Source organism: Chlorocebus sabaeus, chromosome 20 (genome assembly GCF_047675955.1).
Source record: "Chlorocebus sabaeus isolate Y175 chromosome 20, mChlSab1.0.hap1, whole genome shotgun sequence".
Classification (NCBI taxonomy): domain Eukaryota; kingdom Metazoa; phylum Chordata; class Mammalia; order Primates; family Cercopithecidae; genus Chlorocebus; species Chlorocebus sabaeus.
In genome coordinates, this window is record NC_132923.1 from 10,267,281 (window position 1) to 10,287,087 (window position 19,807).

The following is a 19,807-nucleotide window of genomic DNA, read 5'->3' on the forward strand; positions in this document are numbered from 1 at the left end:
AAATCATAATGATACACTGTTTTAGCTTTTTTTTGTAAGCAGTTTGGTATTCATATGAACAGAGAAGTTAACAGGAAGGCTTTGATTTGAAGAAGCAGTAAAAGCAAAGTGTTTTTCCTTTTTTTGATATCTTTCTGGTGTCCTTTTCAAACATTTGTGTTTTAACAGGTGTCAGAGCCCGCAGTTCTTCTCAAACGGCCCTTTGCTCTGTGGCCATCAGCCCAATGGGTCTTTACAACAGATAATGATGATAGGAGTAGCTTCTGAGATTGCCCAGGGTGTCTGAACTTGTGACTGCCTTTCTTGAAGTGGTTATTTTCATGTTTGATTCTTTATAACAGAGATATTTTCTTTGGAAAAATTGCATGAGAAAACAGAGGATTTCCCAGGGTTGATAAAGCAATTTGCTAAAGTGGAAAGGATAAACCAGAGTCATGAAAAGGGAATGAGGAGTTTAAATAATTTTTTGGAGATTGGAGAAATAATATCCCATAGTATTATATAAACGTTGGCTTTTCTTTGTGACAGTCCCTTCCTGTGAACACTGTCATATCATTTCTTTCAGATTCTGAGACTCCAGCAGGATGTCTTATCAACAGCAGCAGTGTAAGCAGCCCTGCCAGCCACCTCCTGTGTGCCCCACGCCAAAGTGCCCAGAGCCATGTCCATCCCCGAAGTGCCCTGAGCCCTGCCCACCACCAAAGTGTCCAGAACCCTGCCCACCTCAGCAGTGCCAGCAGAAATGTCCTCCTGTGACACCTTCCCCACCCTGCCAGCCAAAGTATCCACCCAAGAGCAAGTAACAGCTTCAGGGTTCATCAGGACCATGAATGGATGAGGATAATTAGCTCACCTCATTCCACAACTTCACCTGCATCTTCTCATCAAAGCCATCCAGGGATACACGGGAGCTTCTTTCCCCTTAGCCAGTGATCTGCCCGTGATAAAGCTTCCCTTTATGATGCTGCCATACTGCCACTATCCAGGTGGAGACTTAGAAAGGAAGTCCTCAGCTGTACCGGCCTTTCAGAGCTTCTCCTTGGGTGCCATCGAAGAATTCTGTTGATGTTTTCTGTGTCTGTCTGTCTCCTGGGCATGAGCTTCTACCACCTGTGCATTTGTCACTTTCCTTTCACTCCCTGAATAAAGTAGCTATGTATATATTTTTGTGAGTGGATATTTTGTTTCTTTTTAAACCTACTTTATTAACAATATCATATGATCATTTGGATTTACTTCTATCTTTCTTTGGTCCCCAGGACCAGGCTTTCAAGATTATTGTAGGAAATTTGGGTCATACTAAAAATTATTTCTGTATTATTTTAAACCCATGTTATTTTCCTTAATTAGCATTTGATTGATTCGAGGAACATATGATTCAACTTCTCCAAATGTCAGTCTCTTTACTGCAAAGTGAGCAAAATAACGTTTACATAACAAACTAGTCTAAGGCATAAAATTGAATTACTATCTGAAATTTGGTTGGCACAATGCCTGACACATAATTAGCAGTCATTTAATTGAGGTTTATTAGCAGGAATATATCATCATTGTCTTCATCATCATCATTATCATCACCATCAGCATCACTACACCACTACAACCACTACCATAGTTGCTCCAGCAAAAGAGTAGCTTGGATATAACTAATACAGGAAATAAGAAGAGCCTCTATTGCTATTTTTTATGAATTTGTAATACTTGCACACAATTACGGGGTACATATGATATCTCGTTACACGGATAGAATGTGTAATGATCAAGTCAGGATATCAGGAAATTTAGATTATCCATCACCTGGGGTATTTATCTTTTTTCTTTGCTAGGAACATTTTAATTTTTCTCTCCTAGCTCTTGTGAAATATAGAATACATTGTTGTAAACTGTAGTCACCCTACTCTGCTATCGAATATTAAAACTTATTCCGTCTATCTTTTTGTTTGTACCCATTAACCAACATCCCCCCATCCCCCACAAACACCCTTCCCCGCCTCAGGTATCTATCATTCTATTCTCCATGATATCTATCTTCATGATATTGACTTTTCTAGCCTCCATATATGAGTGAGAACATGTGATGTTTGCCTTTCTGTGCTTGATTTATTTCACTTAAGATAATGACCTCCAGTTTCATCGATGTTGTTGCAAACAACATGATTTCATTCTTTTTTTACAACCAGTAGTATTTCATTGTAGGTATATACTATATTTTCTTTTTCCATTCATTCGTTGATGGACACTTAGGTTGATGGACACTTAGGTTGATTACACATCTTTGCTATTGTGAATAGTGCTGAAATGACCATGGGATTCAGGCATCCCTTTGCTACACTGATTTATTTTTCTTTGTATAGACACACAGTAGTTACATTGCTGAATTGAATAGTAGTTCTATTTTTCGTATTTTTTTTTTTGAAATTGCTATTATTACCTCTGCTTTTAAAGTCTTACCCGAAAACTCCTTGCATATTCTAACATCATAGAGTACGTTTCCTGTGTGTTCTTCTAATAGTTTTATAGTTTCAGGTCTTACATTTAAGTCTTTAATCCATATTGAGTTGACTTTTGTATGAGAGATATAAGCCCATATTTCATTCTTCTGCATATGAATTCCATTTTTTTCTGAACAATTTATTGAGAAACTTGTCCTTTCTCCAATGTATATTCTTGGCATCTTTGTCAAATTCAGTTGGTTGTAAATAGGGGGGTTTATATTTGGGTTCTTTATTATTTTCCATTGGTTTATGTATCTGCTTTTATATAATAGCATGTTATTTTGTTGACTGTATCCTTGTGACATATTTTGAAGTCAGGTAGTGTGATGCCTCCAGCTTTGCTCTTTTTGCTCAGGATTGCTTTGGCTATTCAGGGTGTTTTTTGGTTCCAAATGAATTTTAGAATTTTTTTTCCTATTTCAGTGAAGAATGACACTGGTATTTTGATACGGATTCATTGAATCTGTAGATTGCTTTGGGAAGTATGGTCATTTTGACAATAGTAATTCTTCTGATTCATGAGTATGGAATATCTCTCAATTTATTTTAGTGTTCTTTATTTTTTTCATCAGTGTTTTGTAGTTTTCTTTCTAAAAAGTTTTCATCTCCTTAGTTGAATTTATTGCTAGGTATTCTATTTCTTCTTTTGTAGGTGTTGTAAATGGGATTGCCTTTATCATTTCTTCCTTAGCCAATGCATTATTGGTGCATAGAAATGCTACTGATTTTTTTTTTTTTTTTTTTTTTTTTTTTTTTTTTTTTTTTTTTTTTTTGAGACGGAGTCTCGCTCTGTCGCCCAGGCTGGAGTGCAGTGGCCGGATCTCAGCTCACTGAAAGCTCCGCCTCCTGGGTTTACGCCATTCTCCTGCCTCAGCCTCCCGAGTAGCTGTGACTACAGGTGCCTGCCACCGTGCCCGGCTAGTTTTTTGCATTTTTTAGTAGAGACGGGGTTTCACCGTGTTAGCCAGTATGGTCTTGATCTCCTGACCTTGTGATCCGCCCACCTCCGCCTCCCAAAGTGCTGGGATTCCAGGCGTGAGCCACCGCGCCCAGCTCTATCATTTCTTACACGGGAAATCTAGGAGCAATGAACAGCCTCAGGTTTTGATTATCAGAGAATGTTATAATTTTGCCCTCATTTTTAAGTACAATTTTGCCAGAAGCGAAATTCTAGGTTACCAATTTTTCCTTTCAGCAGTCTTATTATATCATCCCACTGCCTCCTGAACTCCAAGGCATCTGATGATAAATTGGTCAACAGTCTTATTAAGGATCACTTATATATGAAGATTCACTTATGTCTTGTTGCTTTAAAGATTCTGTCTTTGATAGTTTGATTATAATGTGCCTTCGTGTAGTTCTCTTTGAATTTATTTTACTAAGGGTTTGTTGAACTCTTTGGATGTGTAAATTTATCTTTTACAGAAGTCACATATGTGGAACCTTAAAGTATGTAGCCTTTAAGACTGACTTCTGTTACTTAACAATTTGCATTTAAATTTCAACCTTGTCTGTGTGAGTCTTGATAGGTCATTCCATTTTGTCACTGTACAGTATTCCACTCTGTGGATGTGATATACTGCAATTTATTTTTCTATTCATCTACTGAGGGACATTTTGGTGGATTGTAATTCTTGGAAATTATGAATGAAACTACTATAAACATTTGAATATAGGCTATTTTTTGTGGGCATATTTTGAAATCTGTTACATTAATTTCTAGGAGTCATGATGGTGGATCCTATGGTAAAATTATGTTTAGCTCTGTGAGATTATGAGTCAGCTTTGATTTTTCTGTTTATATTTTATTTAACTTCTCTTTGACTTATGGTACAATGCTGTCAGCCCTCTTCTATGTTAGAGTTTAAACTGCTTTTCCCCTCCAGAGTTTTTCACAGTTTTGTCCAGGTTTACTTGCTTTCCTTTATTTATTTATTTATTTTTGCGTGTGAAGGGAGGCAACTTTAAATCCATGCACATTCACTGTCTTAAAAGATTCTTAAGAGAAGAAGTGTCAGATTTATTCTATTTCTTAGCCTATGTTTTTAATCTCCCTAACACAAAGCATGTAAGATCATCTTGTATTTCTGATAGCTCTTGAAATTATTCTTTTAACTAGTCTGATCTAACATTTGAGAAAATAAAACTAGAATTTACAGGCCCTTTTTGCTTTGGGAAGGTTAATGCTAATGAATGATTCAGCTCCTTATAACGACTTAAAGTGAAATTTAGGTAATCTGCCACCAGAAGAAACATGTTATTTAAGTGAGAGAATTTTTTATTGTCCTGAACAGCTAATCATAGTAATGGTAAACTAGATTAGAGATTACATTATATATTTTTATACAGAATGCTAAATATTTACAAATGTCAATTTTCTGTAAACTAACACAGTTAACATATTGCATTTATCATATTTAGTTTTTTATTTTTGTACTTAACAGTAGTCAGAAGACAATCTTAGTCCAAATAACTAGGAACAATTAAATTATCTTGTTTCTGTACTTTATTCTACATTTCTTCTTTGATTAACTCTCATTTTCACCACAAAAGAGTAAGTATCAAGGTTAGCCCATCTTATTATTTCACCACACCTTATTCAAATAAAGTATTTTCATTTGCTTCCCCCTAAAATCTTCGGGCACTGACCTAAAAGAAATATGATATAAAAGATCTTAAAGATAAAGCAAATAATTTACTCACCATCAAACACATCTCAGACTTGATGTTCTGGCTCTATTTCCTTGATTAACAATGCATTACATTACTATTATGAGTACTATCTGTAGTCATAAGTCTAAGCACATAAAGTACTAAGTCCTAATGTACTTAATTTAATGGTAGGTATTATTATTATCACTATGTACTATTATTATCACTATGTTTTATTATCCTTACCACCTGTCTTAGTAACCATCAGTTTCTTCCAATTTCATCATAATCAGACCAATTTTACGATTTCTATCTTTCTGGCTCTTGGATAGTAGACAAACTCATTCCTGATGTTTTTGCCCTAGTATGATCTCTCAATTTTGGTGAACTGTTTCATAGACACGTATGGCTATTGGGTGCTTGTGGCTTCCCTGTGTTTATGTCACTGGTAGGAGAAAGGGTGATTATTATTAGGATTGTTCTTCAAGAAAGATTATAATAGGGAGGTAATTAAATATTGGGGTATAATAATAAAACAACTCCTACTCACATCCGGCCCCACCTTTAGTGTTTGACCAGAGATGCTTAAAAGGAAGAAGATCATTATCTCACTAATTGAGCTATGGACAGACTTGTTTCTTGTCAGCTTTTCAAAGAAGAATTTTAAGAGTCTTTACAAAATAATAGGTAACATTTGGAGAATATTTTGAAAAGGAAAATAAGAAAATAAAAATCATCTGTAATTACAGCAACCAAACAGAATCACATTTAATAAAATGTTTTAGGTATTTCTTATCTTTTCATAAATAAATGTTAAAATGTTTTCATGCTTTATATATGTTTCTACTATAATTTGAATGTTTTAAATGATATTAAATAGTCTTCTAAAACATCCTTCCTAATGATCTTAAGAATTCTGCAGGGCCTGGATGTCTCAGGGCCTGGATGTTCTAACTAGGGGAAGCTGTGACCGCTAGCTGTCCCTCTTCATGTTGTGGCCATTCCTCATGTAGCTGGTCTGTGAGGAACTCTGTTTCAAGTTCACCATCTCAACTTGTAAAGTGACCTCATCTGAGATGCTGGAGGCACTAGGGCTGCTGCCACTCTGGTGCCTGCACTGCTGTGATAAGCAGCCTTTTTGAGTGGGGTGTTCTCAGAAGGGGAGTCTCAGGGAGTGAAACAAACTGTGTTATCTCACACAGTGATCTCATTTGGCAGCAAATTCTCCAATTTTGCATGTTAGAAATCAGACATTTCTCTAAGGATTTGTGTTTTAGATGTGATGTGAGGCTGTTGGGGAGTAGTAGGTGACCTATTGAATAAAGGCCGTTTACTTTGTCCTCTGATGTGCTTGGCATGTGTAATAGTTTGTAGGGATCATTTGGTGAGAACGTCATTTGTAAACACCTCACTTTAAGGTGCTGACGCTGACGTGATGTTTTTATTTCTGTACTGTCCTGGCCAGTAGTGATCTTGCCCCAAAGCCCTTCCTTACTGACAGGAGCAATGGCAGTTCTGGGAACCTAACCTGCTTAACTGAGGGATGTGATGCTTGGTTGATTCAGCACTCCTGCCCTTCCTGGAGCATAGCTGGTGACTGCTCCAATGATTTTGAGTCTTTCCTCTTCCTCATTTTCCTTTCTTCTTCTCTAATTATAAACCACATTCTTGCAAAGCTTCCTGTTATTGGTCGAAGGAAGCTCTAGCAACATTACCTTAAATATTCAACATACCGTGTTTAGTAAGCCTCACTGAGTGCAGGAAGAGTTTACAAAAGATATGAAAGAGGAGTCACTATATGTGTTGACAATATATATGCTGAGTGAACAATATGTAACAAAATGGATAGATGAGAGGTGTACATTGGGGTGTGACTTGATAATCTAGCAGGTCAGGGACTAGGGGGCTTATGGAAAAGACAAAGAAAGAACATGAAAACAAATTAAAAAACACCGAGAAACTCCTAAAACCTGTTTGGAAATAGAGAGGAAGAATACATTTTAGATTATACTTAGTTTCTATTTTCCCCCAGATTTCAGAATTTAAGTGCTCTGACCATCTCCACTCTGCAAACCTACTTCTAATTATTTACATATGATAATGTGAGTCTGTGCAGTTTGTTCTCTGTAGGATGGTTACAGGGAATCATATAGGCATGGTTCAATACCATGAATGCTTGTAATTTTGTTTCACGTCTCTCCGTTTCCTTAATGTGGTGGCTAAGAATACATTTTTATAAATAAAAAGACAATAGTACACATCCTTGATGGCAGCAAGTAGCAAATGTGCTGGGGAGACTGGCTCCCACTCTGGAATCTGTCCCGGGTGACAATTGCCAGTACAAATTGGATGGAGGAGATAGCTTCAAACAGGAAAGGAAAATCATAAAATCCAGGGTCCTTTGAGAGAGAAAGATAGAAGTGGAGGAGAAAGTTTCTGGCTTGAACAGGGTCAGCAGATGGCACAAAGCGGTCAGCTTCCAACTCCAGAGGTAAGTGTGATTCTCCCCTGCTTATAATCCCAGGGAGGAGAGGTAACCTGGCTGTGGTCACACAACTTAGCAAAAAAAAAAAAAATCTGGGGCCAGAATTCAGGCCTTTGTTAGGTCTCCCCTTCCTTCTAGCACACTGGCAAATTGTATAAGGAAAGCAAAGGTGGAGATGGGTTCATGTACAACAATATGGCATTCAGCTAAAGTGGATCAGGGCAGGAAGTGTTATGATTTAGGGAAGGTGTAAGACAGGAAAGGATCATTGCCCCCAGTCAAAAAGGAGAGCCCTTGACCACTATTTAGAGAATTCCCCAATTCCCTCTTTGCCATAGGTCACTGAAACTGAGATCTAAGGCAGGGCTTCTGTGAGTCAGGAGCACTTAACCCAGTGGAGAGATCCCAGAACAGGATATTTCCTAGTTTGATAGTCACTGTCAGGCCAGTTATGGATAAATTTGCATTTGACTTAAGACAATACTGGATCAGTGTAGTTTTTGGCAGTTCCATTTCCTGTTGGGTGGTGCAGCAGGCCCTATAAAGAGGTTTTCTGCTGCACTGCTCCTGAACTCCTGGTACCTGAGCACCAATCTGCCTTGGAGAACCTGGTGAGTTGGCTTCCTTGAGTTCGTCTGTTCTTTGTGCCCTAAAATGTTGAATTTAATCTGAGTACAGCAAGTTTGGTTGATTCAATCCTATGAATGTTGATTTGATGCTATTTAGTGGATGGAAATGTAGAATTAGAGCACAATGATATGCTATTTTAGCTTTCTTTTGGTACACAGCTAGGGGTTCAAATGGACAGAGAAGTTAGTTAAGGGGAAAGCTTTGATTTGAACAAGAATAAAATAACAAAGTATTTTTCTTTTTTCTTTGCTTTTCTGGTGTACTTTTCAAAGGTTTATGTCGTAGCAGGTGTGAGAGCATGCAGTTCTTCCCAAACAGCCCTTTTCTCTGTGCCCATGTCAACCCACTGGGATTTTACAACAGATAACGATGATAGGAATAGCTTGTGAGGTAGCCCTGGGTATCTGAACTTGTGACTGCCTTTCTTGAAGATGTTATTTTCATAGAAATAACATGCTTGGTTGTTTACTACAGAGGTATTTTCTTTGGAAAAATTATATGAGAAAACACAGGAATTCCCAGGGACAATGAAGTAATTCGCTGAAGTTGAAGTGAGAAACCAGGGAGTCTTGAAAAGGGAATTAAGAGTTTAAATAATTTCTTGGAGACAGGAGAAATAATATGCCATGGTATTACACAAGCTTTGGCTTCTCTCTCTGGAGGAGTCCATTCCCGTGAACACTGTCGTATCATTTCTTTCAGATTCTGAGACTCCAGCAGGATGTCTTATCAACAGCAGCAGTGCAAGCAGCCCTGCCAGCCACCTCCTGTGTGCCCCACGCCAAAGTGTCCAGAGCCGTGTCCACCCCCGAAGTGCCCTGAGCCCTGCCCACCACCAAAGTGTCCAGAGCCCTGCCCACCTCAGCAGTGCCAGCAGAAATGTCCTCCTGTGCCACCTTCCCCACCCTGCCAGCCAAAGTGTCCACCCAAGAGCAAGTAACAGCTTCAGGATTCATCAGGACCATGAAAGGATAAGGATATTTGGCTCACCTCATTCCACAGCTTCACCTGCATCTTCTCATCGAAGCCATCCAGGGACACACAGGGAGCTTTTATCTGCCTGTGATGATCCCTGATAGCAAAAGTTTTCCTTTTTGAGGCTGCCATACTGCCACTGTCCAGGTGGAGACTGAGCAAAGGAAGTCCTGGGCTGTGCCAGCTCCCAGAACTTCAGAAGAAAGAGCAACAGCTCTCTCCTTGGGAACCATCAGAGAATTCTGTTGATGTTTTCTGTGCCTGTCTGTCCCCTGGGCATGAGCTTCTACCACCTGTGCAGTTGTCACTTTCCTTTCATTCTCTGAATAAAGTATCTATGCATAATATTTGTGAATGGATCTTTTATTTCTTTTCAAATCTGCTTTATTGCAATATTTTATAATAATTTGGGCATATTTCCACCTTTCTTTCATCCACAGGCAGGATCTCACAATTTGGGACATATCAAAGATTATTTCTGTACGATGTTAAACCTGTTTTATTTTCCTTAATTAGTGTTTGATTGATTTGAGGAACATATTATTCAACTTCTCTGAATGTCAATCTCTTTACTGCAAAGTGAGCAAAATAACATTTACTTAACGAACTTGTCTAAGGCATAAAATTGAATTACTATCTGAAATTTTATTGGCACAATGCCTAATACATAATTGGCTGCCATTTGATAGAGGTTTATTCGCAGCAACATATCATCATTTTTTCCACCATTATGATCATCATCATCATCATCATCACCACTCCCCATGACAACCACTACCATATTTGTTCCAGCAATAGAGTGGCTTTGTTGTAACTAATATGGAAAATAAAAAGATTCTCTTTGCTATTTTTTATTGATTCTTAAAACCTATACACATTTTGGGGTACATGTGATATTTTGTTACATGGATCAAATGTGTAGTGATAAAGTCAAGATATTAGGAAATTTAGGACATTCATCACCTTGAGCATTTATCATTTCTCTCTTTGTTGGAAACATTTAAAACTCCTTGTAAAAAGTGTTTTATTGCACTTTAAGTTCTGGGGTACATGTGCAGAATGTGTAGGTTTGTTACATAGGTATACATGTGCCATGGTCATTTGCTGAACCCGTCAACCCATTATCTACATTAGGTATTTCTTTTAATGCTATGCCTCCTGTAGCCCCTCACTCCCCGACAGGCCCTGGTGTGTGATGTTCCCCTCCCTGTGTCTGCGGGTTCTCATTGTTCGGCTCCCACTTATGAGTGAGAACGTGTGGTGTTTGGTTTTCTGTTCTTGTGTTAGTTGGCTGAAAATGGTGGTTTCCACCTTCATCCATCTCCCTGCAAAAGACACGAACTCATCTTTTTTTATGGCTGCATAGTATTCCACAGTGTATAGGTGCCACGTTTTCTTTATCCAGTCTATCATTGATGGGCATTTGGATTGGTTCCAAGTCTTTGCTATTGTGAATAGTGCCACAATAAACATATATGTGCATGTGTCTTTATAGTAGAGTGATTTATAATTCTTTGGGTATATACTCAGTAATGGTATTGCTGGATCAAATGGTATTTCTATTTCTAGATCCTTGAGGAATCACCACACTGTCTTCCACAATGGTTGAACTAATTTATACTTCCTCCCACCAACAGTGTAAAAGCATTCCTGTTTCCCCACATCCTCTCCAGCATCTGTTGTTTTCCTGACTTTTTAATGATCGCCATTCTAACTGGCCTGAGATGGTATCTCACTGTGGTTTTGATTTACATTTCTCTAATGACTAGTGATGATGAGCTTTTTTTCGTATGTTTGTTGGCTGCATAAATGTCTTCTTTTGAGAAGTGTCTATTCATATCCTTTGCCCACTTTTTGATGGGGTTGTTTATTTCTTGCAAATTTGTTTAAGGTCTTTGTAGATTCTGGATATGAGCCTTTTGTCAGATGGGTAGATTGAAAAAATTTTCTCCCATTCTGTAAGTTGCCTGTTCACTCTGATGATAGTTTCTTTTGTTGTGCAGAAGCTCTTTAGTTTAATTAGATCCCATTTGTCAATTTTGACTCTTGTTGCATTTGCTTTTGGTGTTTTAGTCATGAAATCTTTGCCCATGCCTATGTCCTGAATGGTATTGCCTACAAAATCAATGTGCAAAAATCACAAGCATTCCTGTACACCAATAACAGACAAACAGAGTGCCAAATCATGAGTGAACTCCCATTCACAATTGCAACAAAAAGAATAAAATACCTAGAAATACAACTTACAAGGGATGTGAAGGACCTCTTCAAGGAGAACTACAAACCACTGCTCAAGGAAATAAGAGAAGACACAAACAAATGGTAAAACATTCCATGCTCATGGATAAGAAGAATCAATATCATGAAAATGGTCATACTGCTCAAAGTAATTTAGAGATTAAATGCTATCCCCATCAATTGGAAAATACTACTTTAAATTTCATATGGAACGAAAAAAGAGCCTGCATAGCCAAGACAATCCTAAGCAAAAAGAACAAAGCTAGGGGCATCATGCTACCTGACTTCAAACTATACTACAAGGTTACAGTAACCAAAACAGCATGGTACTGGTACCAAAGCAGATATATAGACCAATGAAACAGAATGGAGGTCTCAGAAATAACACATCTATAACCATCTGATCTTTGACAAACAAAACTTACTCCTTTTATGTATGTCTATGTTTGTACTCATTAACCAGGGTTTTTTCATTCTCCACCCCCTGAACACCCTTTGCTGCTTCTGGTATCTATCATTCTACTCTTTACCTTTATCGATCAGCTTTTGTAGCTCCCACATATAAGTGAAAACATGCAATATTTGTCTTTCTCTGCTTGATTTATTTTACTTATCATAATGACCTCCAATTGAATCCATGTTGCTTCCAATGACAGGATTTCATTCTTTTTATTACAATGGAATAGTATTTCATTGTGTGTACATACAATATTTTCTTTATCCATTTATTTGTTAATAGATGCTTAGGTTACACATCTTTGCTATTGTGAATAGTGCTTCAATAACCATGGAAGTTTAGGCATCCTTTTCATAATCTGATTTCTTTTTCCTTTGGATAGATACACAGCAGTTGGATTGCTGGATTGAATGATAGTTACATTTTTAGTTTTTTTGGAGAAATCTTCTTACTGTTTTCTGTGGTGGCTGTACTAATTTACATTCCCACCAAGAGCATATAAGACTTTTTTCTTTACATCCTCTTCAGCACCTGCTACTTTGTTTTAAACTTTTATTTTAAGTTCAGGGGTACATGTGCAGGTTTGTTACATAGTTAAACTTGTGTCACAGGCGTTTATCATACAGCGATTTCATCACCTAGGTATTAATTCTAGTACCCATTAGTTATTTTATCTGATCCTTTCCTTCCCCATAACCACCACCCTGTGGTAGGCCCCATTGTCTGCAGTTCCCCTCTATGTGTCCATGTGTTCTCATCATTTAACTTGCTGTTATAAGTGAAAACATGTCATATTTGGTTTTTTGTTTCTGCTTAGTTTGCTAAGGGTAATGGCCTCCAGCTCGATCCATGTACCTGTAAAGGACACAGTCTCATATCTTCTTATGGCTGCATAGTATTTCACGGTGCATATGTACCACTTTTTCTTTATCTGGTCTATCATTGATGGGCACTTAGTTTGATTCTATGTCTTTGCTATTATGAATAGTGCTGCAATGAACATAACACATTTATGTATCTTTATGATAGAGTGGTTTATATTCCTTTGGGTATATACCAAGTAATGGGATTGCTGGTTTTAATGGTAGTTCTTTAATTTTAGTTCTTTGAGTAATTGCCACACTGTATTCCACAATTTTTGAATAAATCTACACTTCCACCAACAGTGTATAAGCATTTATTTTCTCTACAACCTCTCTAGTACCTCTTATTTTTTTTTTTGACTTTTTAATAATAGCCATCTGACCGGTGTGAGACTCTATCTCACCGTGGTTTTGATTTGCATTTCTCCAGTGATCTGTGACATTGAACTTTTTTTCACATGCTTCTTGGCCACATGTATGTCTCCTTTTGAAAGTGTCTGTTCCTGTCTTTTGTCCACTTTTCAAAGGGGTTGTTTATTTTTCTTGTAAATTTGTTGGAATTCCTTATAGATGTTGGATCTTAGACCTTTATAAGATGTGTAGCTTGCAATATTTTTAGCAGAGATGGGGTTTCACTGTGTTATAGTGCTATAAATTTCCCTCTTACCACTGTTTTAGCTGTGGCCCAGAGCTTCTGGTGTTTTGTAGCTTAATAACTTCTTGATTTTTTCCTTAATTTTATTACTTACCCAAAAGACATTCAGAAACATGTTACTGAATTTCTAATTAATTGTGTGTTTTTGAGTGAATTTCTTAGTCTTGATTTCTAATTTCATTGCACTCTGGCTTGAGGAATTGGTTGTTATGATTTCAGTCCTTTTGTATTTGCTGAGGAGAATTTTATATCCTATCATGTGATGGATTTTAGATTATGTGCCATGTGGCAATAAGAAGAACATATATTCTGTTGTTTTTAGGTGGACAGTTATGGATTATTAGCAGGTAAATTTGATCCAGTGCTAAGTTTTGGTAGTGAGTAGCATTGTTAATTTTCTGTCTCTATGATGTGTCTAATACTGTCCATGTGATATTTCAGTCTCTCACTATTATTATGTGGGAGTCTAAGTCTTTTTGAAGGTCTCTAAGAACTTGATTTATAAATCTGAGTTTTCCTGTGTTGGGTGCACATATATTTAAGATAGCTCTTCTTGTTGATTTGATCCCTTTACCATTATGTAAGGCTGTTTTTAGTCTTTTTTTGATGTTTGTTGGTTTAAAGTCTCTTTTGACTGAAATTAAGATGGCAACCCCTGCTTTTTTCTGTTTGTTTGTTTTTTGTTTGTTTGTTTGTTTGCTTGGTAGATTTTTCTCCATCCCCTTACTTTGAGCCTATGTGGGTCATTGTATGTGAGTTTGGTCTCTTGAAGACAGCATACGAATGGATCTTGGTTCTTTTTCTAGCTTGCCACTCTAGGTTTTAATTGGGGCATTTATCCCATGTACATTCAAGGTTAATATTGATACATGTGGATTTGATTATGTCATGATGTTAGCTGGTTATTCTGAAAATTTATTTATGTGGTTGCTTTATAGTGTCACTGGTTGTGTACTTAAGTGTGTTTCTGTAGTTGCTGGTAATTGTCTTTCTATATTTACTGTTCCCTCTAGTAATGTAACTCTACTGATAACAAATTCCCTCAGCCTTTGCTTGTCTGAAAATGATCTTTTTTCTCTTTAACTTATGAAACTGAGTTTGACTAGTTAAGAAATTCTGGGTTGATATTTCTTTTTGGGAGGCCGAGGCGGGCGGATCACAAGGTCAGGAGATCGAGACCATGGTGAAACCCCGTCTCTACTAAAAAATAGAAAAAAAAATTAGCCGGGTGCAGTGGCGGGCGCCTGTAGTCCCAGCTACTGGGGAGGCTGAGGTAGGAGAATGGCGTGAACCCGGGAGGCGGAGCTTGCAGTGAGCCGAGATTGCGCCACTGCACTCCAGCCTGGGCGACAGAGCGAGACTCCGTCTCAAAAAAAAAAAAAAAAAAAAAAAAAAAAAAAAAAAAAAAAAAAGAATGTTGTATATTGGCTCCCAATCTCTTCTGGACTATATGGTTTCTGCTGAGAGGTCTGCTGTTAGTCTGATGGGCTTCCTTATATAGGTGACCTGACCTTTCTCTCTAGCTGCCTTTAGTATTTTTTCTTTCATTTGACCTTGAAGAATCTGATGATTATGTGCCTTGCAGATGATGTTCTTCTGTAGTATCTTACTAGAGTTCTCCGCATTTTCTGAATTTGAATGTCTACCTCTCTAGCTGTATTGGGTAAGTTCTCATGGATGATATCTCGAAACATGTTTTCAAGTTGGTTACATTCTTCCCATCTCTTTCAGCAACACCAATGAATCACTAATTTGATTTCTTTATAAAATAACATATTTATCTGAAACTTCATTCATTCCTTTTCATTCGTTTCTCTCTTTTCTTGTCTGACTGTCTTATTTCAGAAAGTCAGTGTTCGAGCTCTGGGATTCTTTTTTCTGCTTGGTCTATTCAGGTATTAATGCTTGTGATTGCATTAGAACATAACAAACAATAAATTTTGTAGTGTTTTTCAGCTCTATCTGGTAGGTTATGTTCTTTTCTTTACTGGCTATTTTGTCAGTCAGCTCCTGTGTTGTTTTATGGTGATTCTTAGCTTCCTTGGATTGGGTTTCAATATACTCCTACATCTCAATGATCTTCCTGCCTATCCATATCGAAATTCCATTTCTGCCACTTCAGCCATTCTAGCTCAGTACAGAACCCTTGCTAGAGAGGTTGTGTGATTGTTTGGAGGAACAAAGACACCCCGGCTTTTTGAGTTGTCAGAGTTCTTGTGCGGATTCTTTCTTATCTTCATGTGCTTATATTCCTTCAATCTTTGAAGTTGCTGATATTTGGGTGGCTTTTAATTCCTTTTATCTCATTTGATAACCTTGAGGTTGTGATTGTGGTATAACATCAATTCAGATGACTGGCTTCATTTCTGAAAGATTTTAGGGTCCCAACACTCAGCTCCCAACTCCTGGACTGCACGCCATAACTCTGAGGGAACTGTGTCAGGCTTGACTTTGTCCTTTGGCTCCCTCAGGTTAGGAATCCACTGTGCTATGGAGGCTGAGGTGCTCCTCGAACCCTGTTCACTACATTCCAATGGGTGGTGTCAGCCAAGGTGTTTTGCAGTGTGGTGACAGTGGGGTCCATTCTTGTTTGTATGTGCCAAGAGCAGTGGCAGCATGGCAGGGTGCATACTATTGGGCTGGGGGCAGTGTTCTTGCAGGTGCTAGGGTACCTGCCTCTGTGGGGATGTTCACCACAGTGGTGGAGGCAATGTGGCTTGGGGGTGTAGGGGGTCCCTGCTGGTTACTGTGTGTGTTGTCACACTTGTAGTGTTGTTGGTATATGGTAGGGTGCTGGTGGGTGCAGGTCTGTGCCCTTTTGATGTGTGCTGCAGTTAGGGTGGTTGTTTGGGGTGCTAGAATTTCCATTGTTTTCAGTGCCTAGTTTCACTCCCATGGCAGTGTTGGCACAAGGGTATACACTGGCATGGGCGGTGGACTGGCAGGGTTGGGGTTGGCTGGATGGCTGCAACCATCTGTGACTGCAATGGCTATCATCAGGGAGAATGGGCTGACTGTACTCACACTGCAGCAGTGACAGGGCAGGATGCACACTCTCACGTATACTGGTGACGAGAGGAAAGCAAAACCCACTCATGCACTCACCTGCTGGCGAAGTGATATGGCATGTTACTCTGGGCCCAGGGTAAGCTGCAGTGTTAGGAGTGAGCAGGTGGGCCGGTGGGTGACCCTGGGTGGCTGCCCTACTGGAGTTCTCCATTTGTTAGCTCATTTAACTTTGATTGCATTGAAATGTTGACTCATACCCCACCTGGACAACATGGCGAAACCCTGTCTCTATTAAAAATACAAAAATTACCTGGGTGTGGTTGCACATGCCTGTAATTTCACTACTAAGGAGGCTGAGGCAAGAGAATTGCTTGAGCTCAGAGGTGGAGGTTGCAGTGAGCCAAGATTATACCACCGCATTCCACCCTGGGTGAGGCAGTGAGATTGTCAAAAAGGAAAAAAAAAAAGCAAAGTTGACTCATACAGCCCTATCCTGTTTTTATGTTGAGTTCACAAATTACTTCTTTATACATTGTGTGTTCACTAACTTAGACTTGTAATTATATTGTATTTATTTGCATTTTAAATCTTGTAGAAAGTAAAAAGTGGAGTTACAAGCTAAAATTTCAATAATGCTGGCTTTTATATACCAGCGTACATTTATCAGAGATTTTTATACCTTCATGTAGTTTCTCTCCAGCATCCTTTTATTTCAACCTGAGCATCTCTCTTTATAATTTCTTATACACAAAATCCAGGGCCAATGAAATGCATCAAGTTTTAATTTCTGGAAATGCCATAATTTTGCCTTCATTTTAAAGGACAGTTTTGCCGTGTATAGAATTCTAGGTTGAAAGTGTTTTCTTTTAGGGCTTTAAATATGTCATCCCACTACCTCTTGATCTCCAAGGTTTCTGATGAGCATTTGGTCACCTACTTCTTAAGGATTTCTTAGATATGATGGTTCACTTCCCTCTTACTACTTTCAAGATTATCTCTTTTGATAATTTGATTATAATGTGTGTCACGGCGGGTGCCACCGAATTCATTGAACTTGGAGTCTGTTGCACTTTTTGGAAGTGTAATTTTGCCTTTTACAGAAATCATATAAATGGGCCTACAGCCTTTGAGGCTGACTTCTTACGTATCTGTTTGCATTTCAAATTCAACCACGTCTTTGTGAGTCTTGACACGTCATTCCATGTTATCACTGCACAGCATTCGACTGCTTGGTTGTGATGTACCACAGTTTATTGATTCAATTATTGAAGGACATCTTGGTAGATCACAAGTAGTGGATATTATGACTAAAGCTGCTATAAGTATTTCAATGCACATTATTTTTTGTCGAGATATTTTAAAATGTACTAGATCAATTTTTGAATGTGCTATTGTGGGATCATATTATAAAATTATGTTTATCTTTTAAGATTGTAAGTTAGTTTGGATTTTTTAATAGTGTTTATATTTTATTTAACCATTCTCCAACTAACAGTAGAATTTTCAGGTCTCTTGTCCTATGTTAGAATTCAGACAGTCTTTTCTCTCCAAATTTTGTTCACAGTTTTGTTTGTGTTTCTTTGTTTTCCTTTTGACTTTTTTTTTGAGGGAGACCACAGCCTATGCACATTCACTGTGTTGAAAGGATTCTTACAAGGAGAAGTGTCTGATTAATTCCATCATTTACCACATAACCTTCTTAATCTCATTAACACTAAGCATACTGAAGTACTTTATATTACTAATAGCTCTTAAATTTTGCTCTTAAATATTCAGGTCTAACATAAAGAGAAAATAAAAGTAGAATTTATAAGGTTTATACATTTTGGAAAGATTAGTGCTAATGAGGTATTCAGTTTTTTATAAGGATTCAGCTAAAATTTAGGTAATTTGCCAGCAGAAGTTTGTGATATTTAAATAAGCAATATTTTTATTTTCCTAAACAGCTAACCACAGTAACAGTAGACTAAATGGGAGATAACATTATATATTTTTTTCACACAGAATAAACCATTATATATATTTTCACACAGGATAAAAATATCTATACATGTTAATATTTTGCAAATCAACAAATCAACATACTGCTATTTATTGTTTTTAGATTTATTTTTTCTTGTACTAACTGAATTGAGAGGAAGTCTGTAGAGAGTTCAAATAACATGGACAAATTAAAACATTTTTTTCTATCCTTTGTTTTAAGTTTCTGCTTAGGTTAACTCTCATTTTTAATACATAAGAACAAATGTGCAGAACAGCCCATCTTATTATTTCTGCAGACTTCATTCAAATCATATATTTTCATTTGCTTTTTCCTAAAAACTTCTGGCACACACTTAAAATAGGGATGATATAAACAATCTTAAAGAGAAAGTTAATACCTTTCTTAACCATAAACAACTTGAAATCGATGTTTTGCCTCTGTCTCTTTGATTAACCATGTGTTTCTTTACTATTTTGAGTACTAGCTGTAGCCTGTGCTAAGTACTTTATATGCAGTCTCTGATTTAATTTTTTTTCTCATGACAATTTAGTGGTAGGTACTATTGTTATCACTATGTTCTATTATCTTTATTACCTATCTACCCATCATCCATTACTTCCAGTTTCATCATATTATGGCCAATTTTATGATATCTATCTGTCTGGGTCTTGGATAGTAGACAAACTCTTTCCTGATTGTTTTTTTACCCTAGGAAGATCAGCCAATTTTGGTGAACTCTTTTATACATACATATGGCTATTGGGTGTCTGTGGCTTCTGTGTACATATGTCACTGCTATGGGGATGGGGGATATTATTGGGGTTTTCTTCAAGAGAGATTTTAGAAGGGATGTGATCAAATGTAGAGCTATAACAATAAAACAACTGCTACTTGCATCCAGCCCCACCCTTGATCTCTGACCAAAAATGCTGAAAAGAAAAAAGACCATTATCTCACTAATTGAGCAATGGACAGGCTTGTCTCTTGTCAGCTTTTCAAAGCAGAATTTTAAGATTCCTTCCTCATTAATAGGTAACATTTGGAGAATATTTTGAAAAGTAAAACAAGAAAATAAACATCATCTGTAATTTCACCAGCCATACATTAATAACATTTAATATATTGTTTCATATGTTTCCTACCTTTTAATAAATGTTGATGAAAATGCTGTCATGCTTTACATATGTTTTTCGTACAATTAGAATATTTTAAATTATATGAAATAATCTTCCAAAACATCCAATTTAATGATCTTCACTATTCTATGATATGTATGTTCTGTAATTTATCAGATTCAGCATGGAAGGACAATGGAGGCTTAGCCTTTCATTCAGAAATAAAAGCAGAAGGCAGACATGTCATAT

The 19,807-nt window shown here is 37.4% G+C and overlaps 1 protein-coding gene across 1 annotated transcript; it reads left to right on the forward strand.

Annotated features, from left to right (window-relative positions):
- The first annotated feature begins 8,823 nt into the window (after positions 1-8,823).
- On the forward strand, positions 8,824-9,206 carry LOC103223976 (small proline-rich protein 2E). The gene has a single exon (XM_073008096.1). It carries the CDS (start codon positions 8,984-8,986, stop codon positions 9,200-9,202), a length of 219 nt encoding a protein of 72 aa, XP_072864197.1. The 5' UTR covers positions 8,824-8,983; the 3' UTR covers positions 9,203-9,206.
- The last annotated feature ends 10,601 nt before the right edge of the window (positions 9,207-19,807 follow it).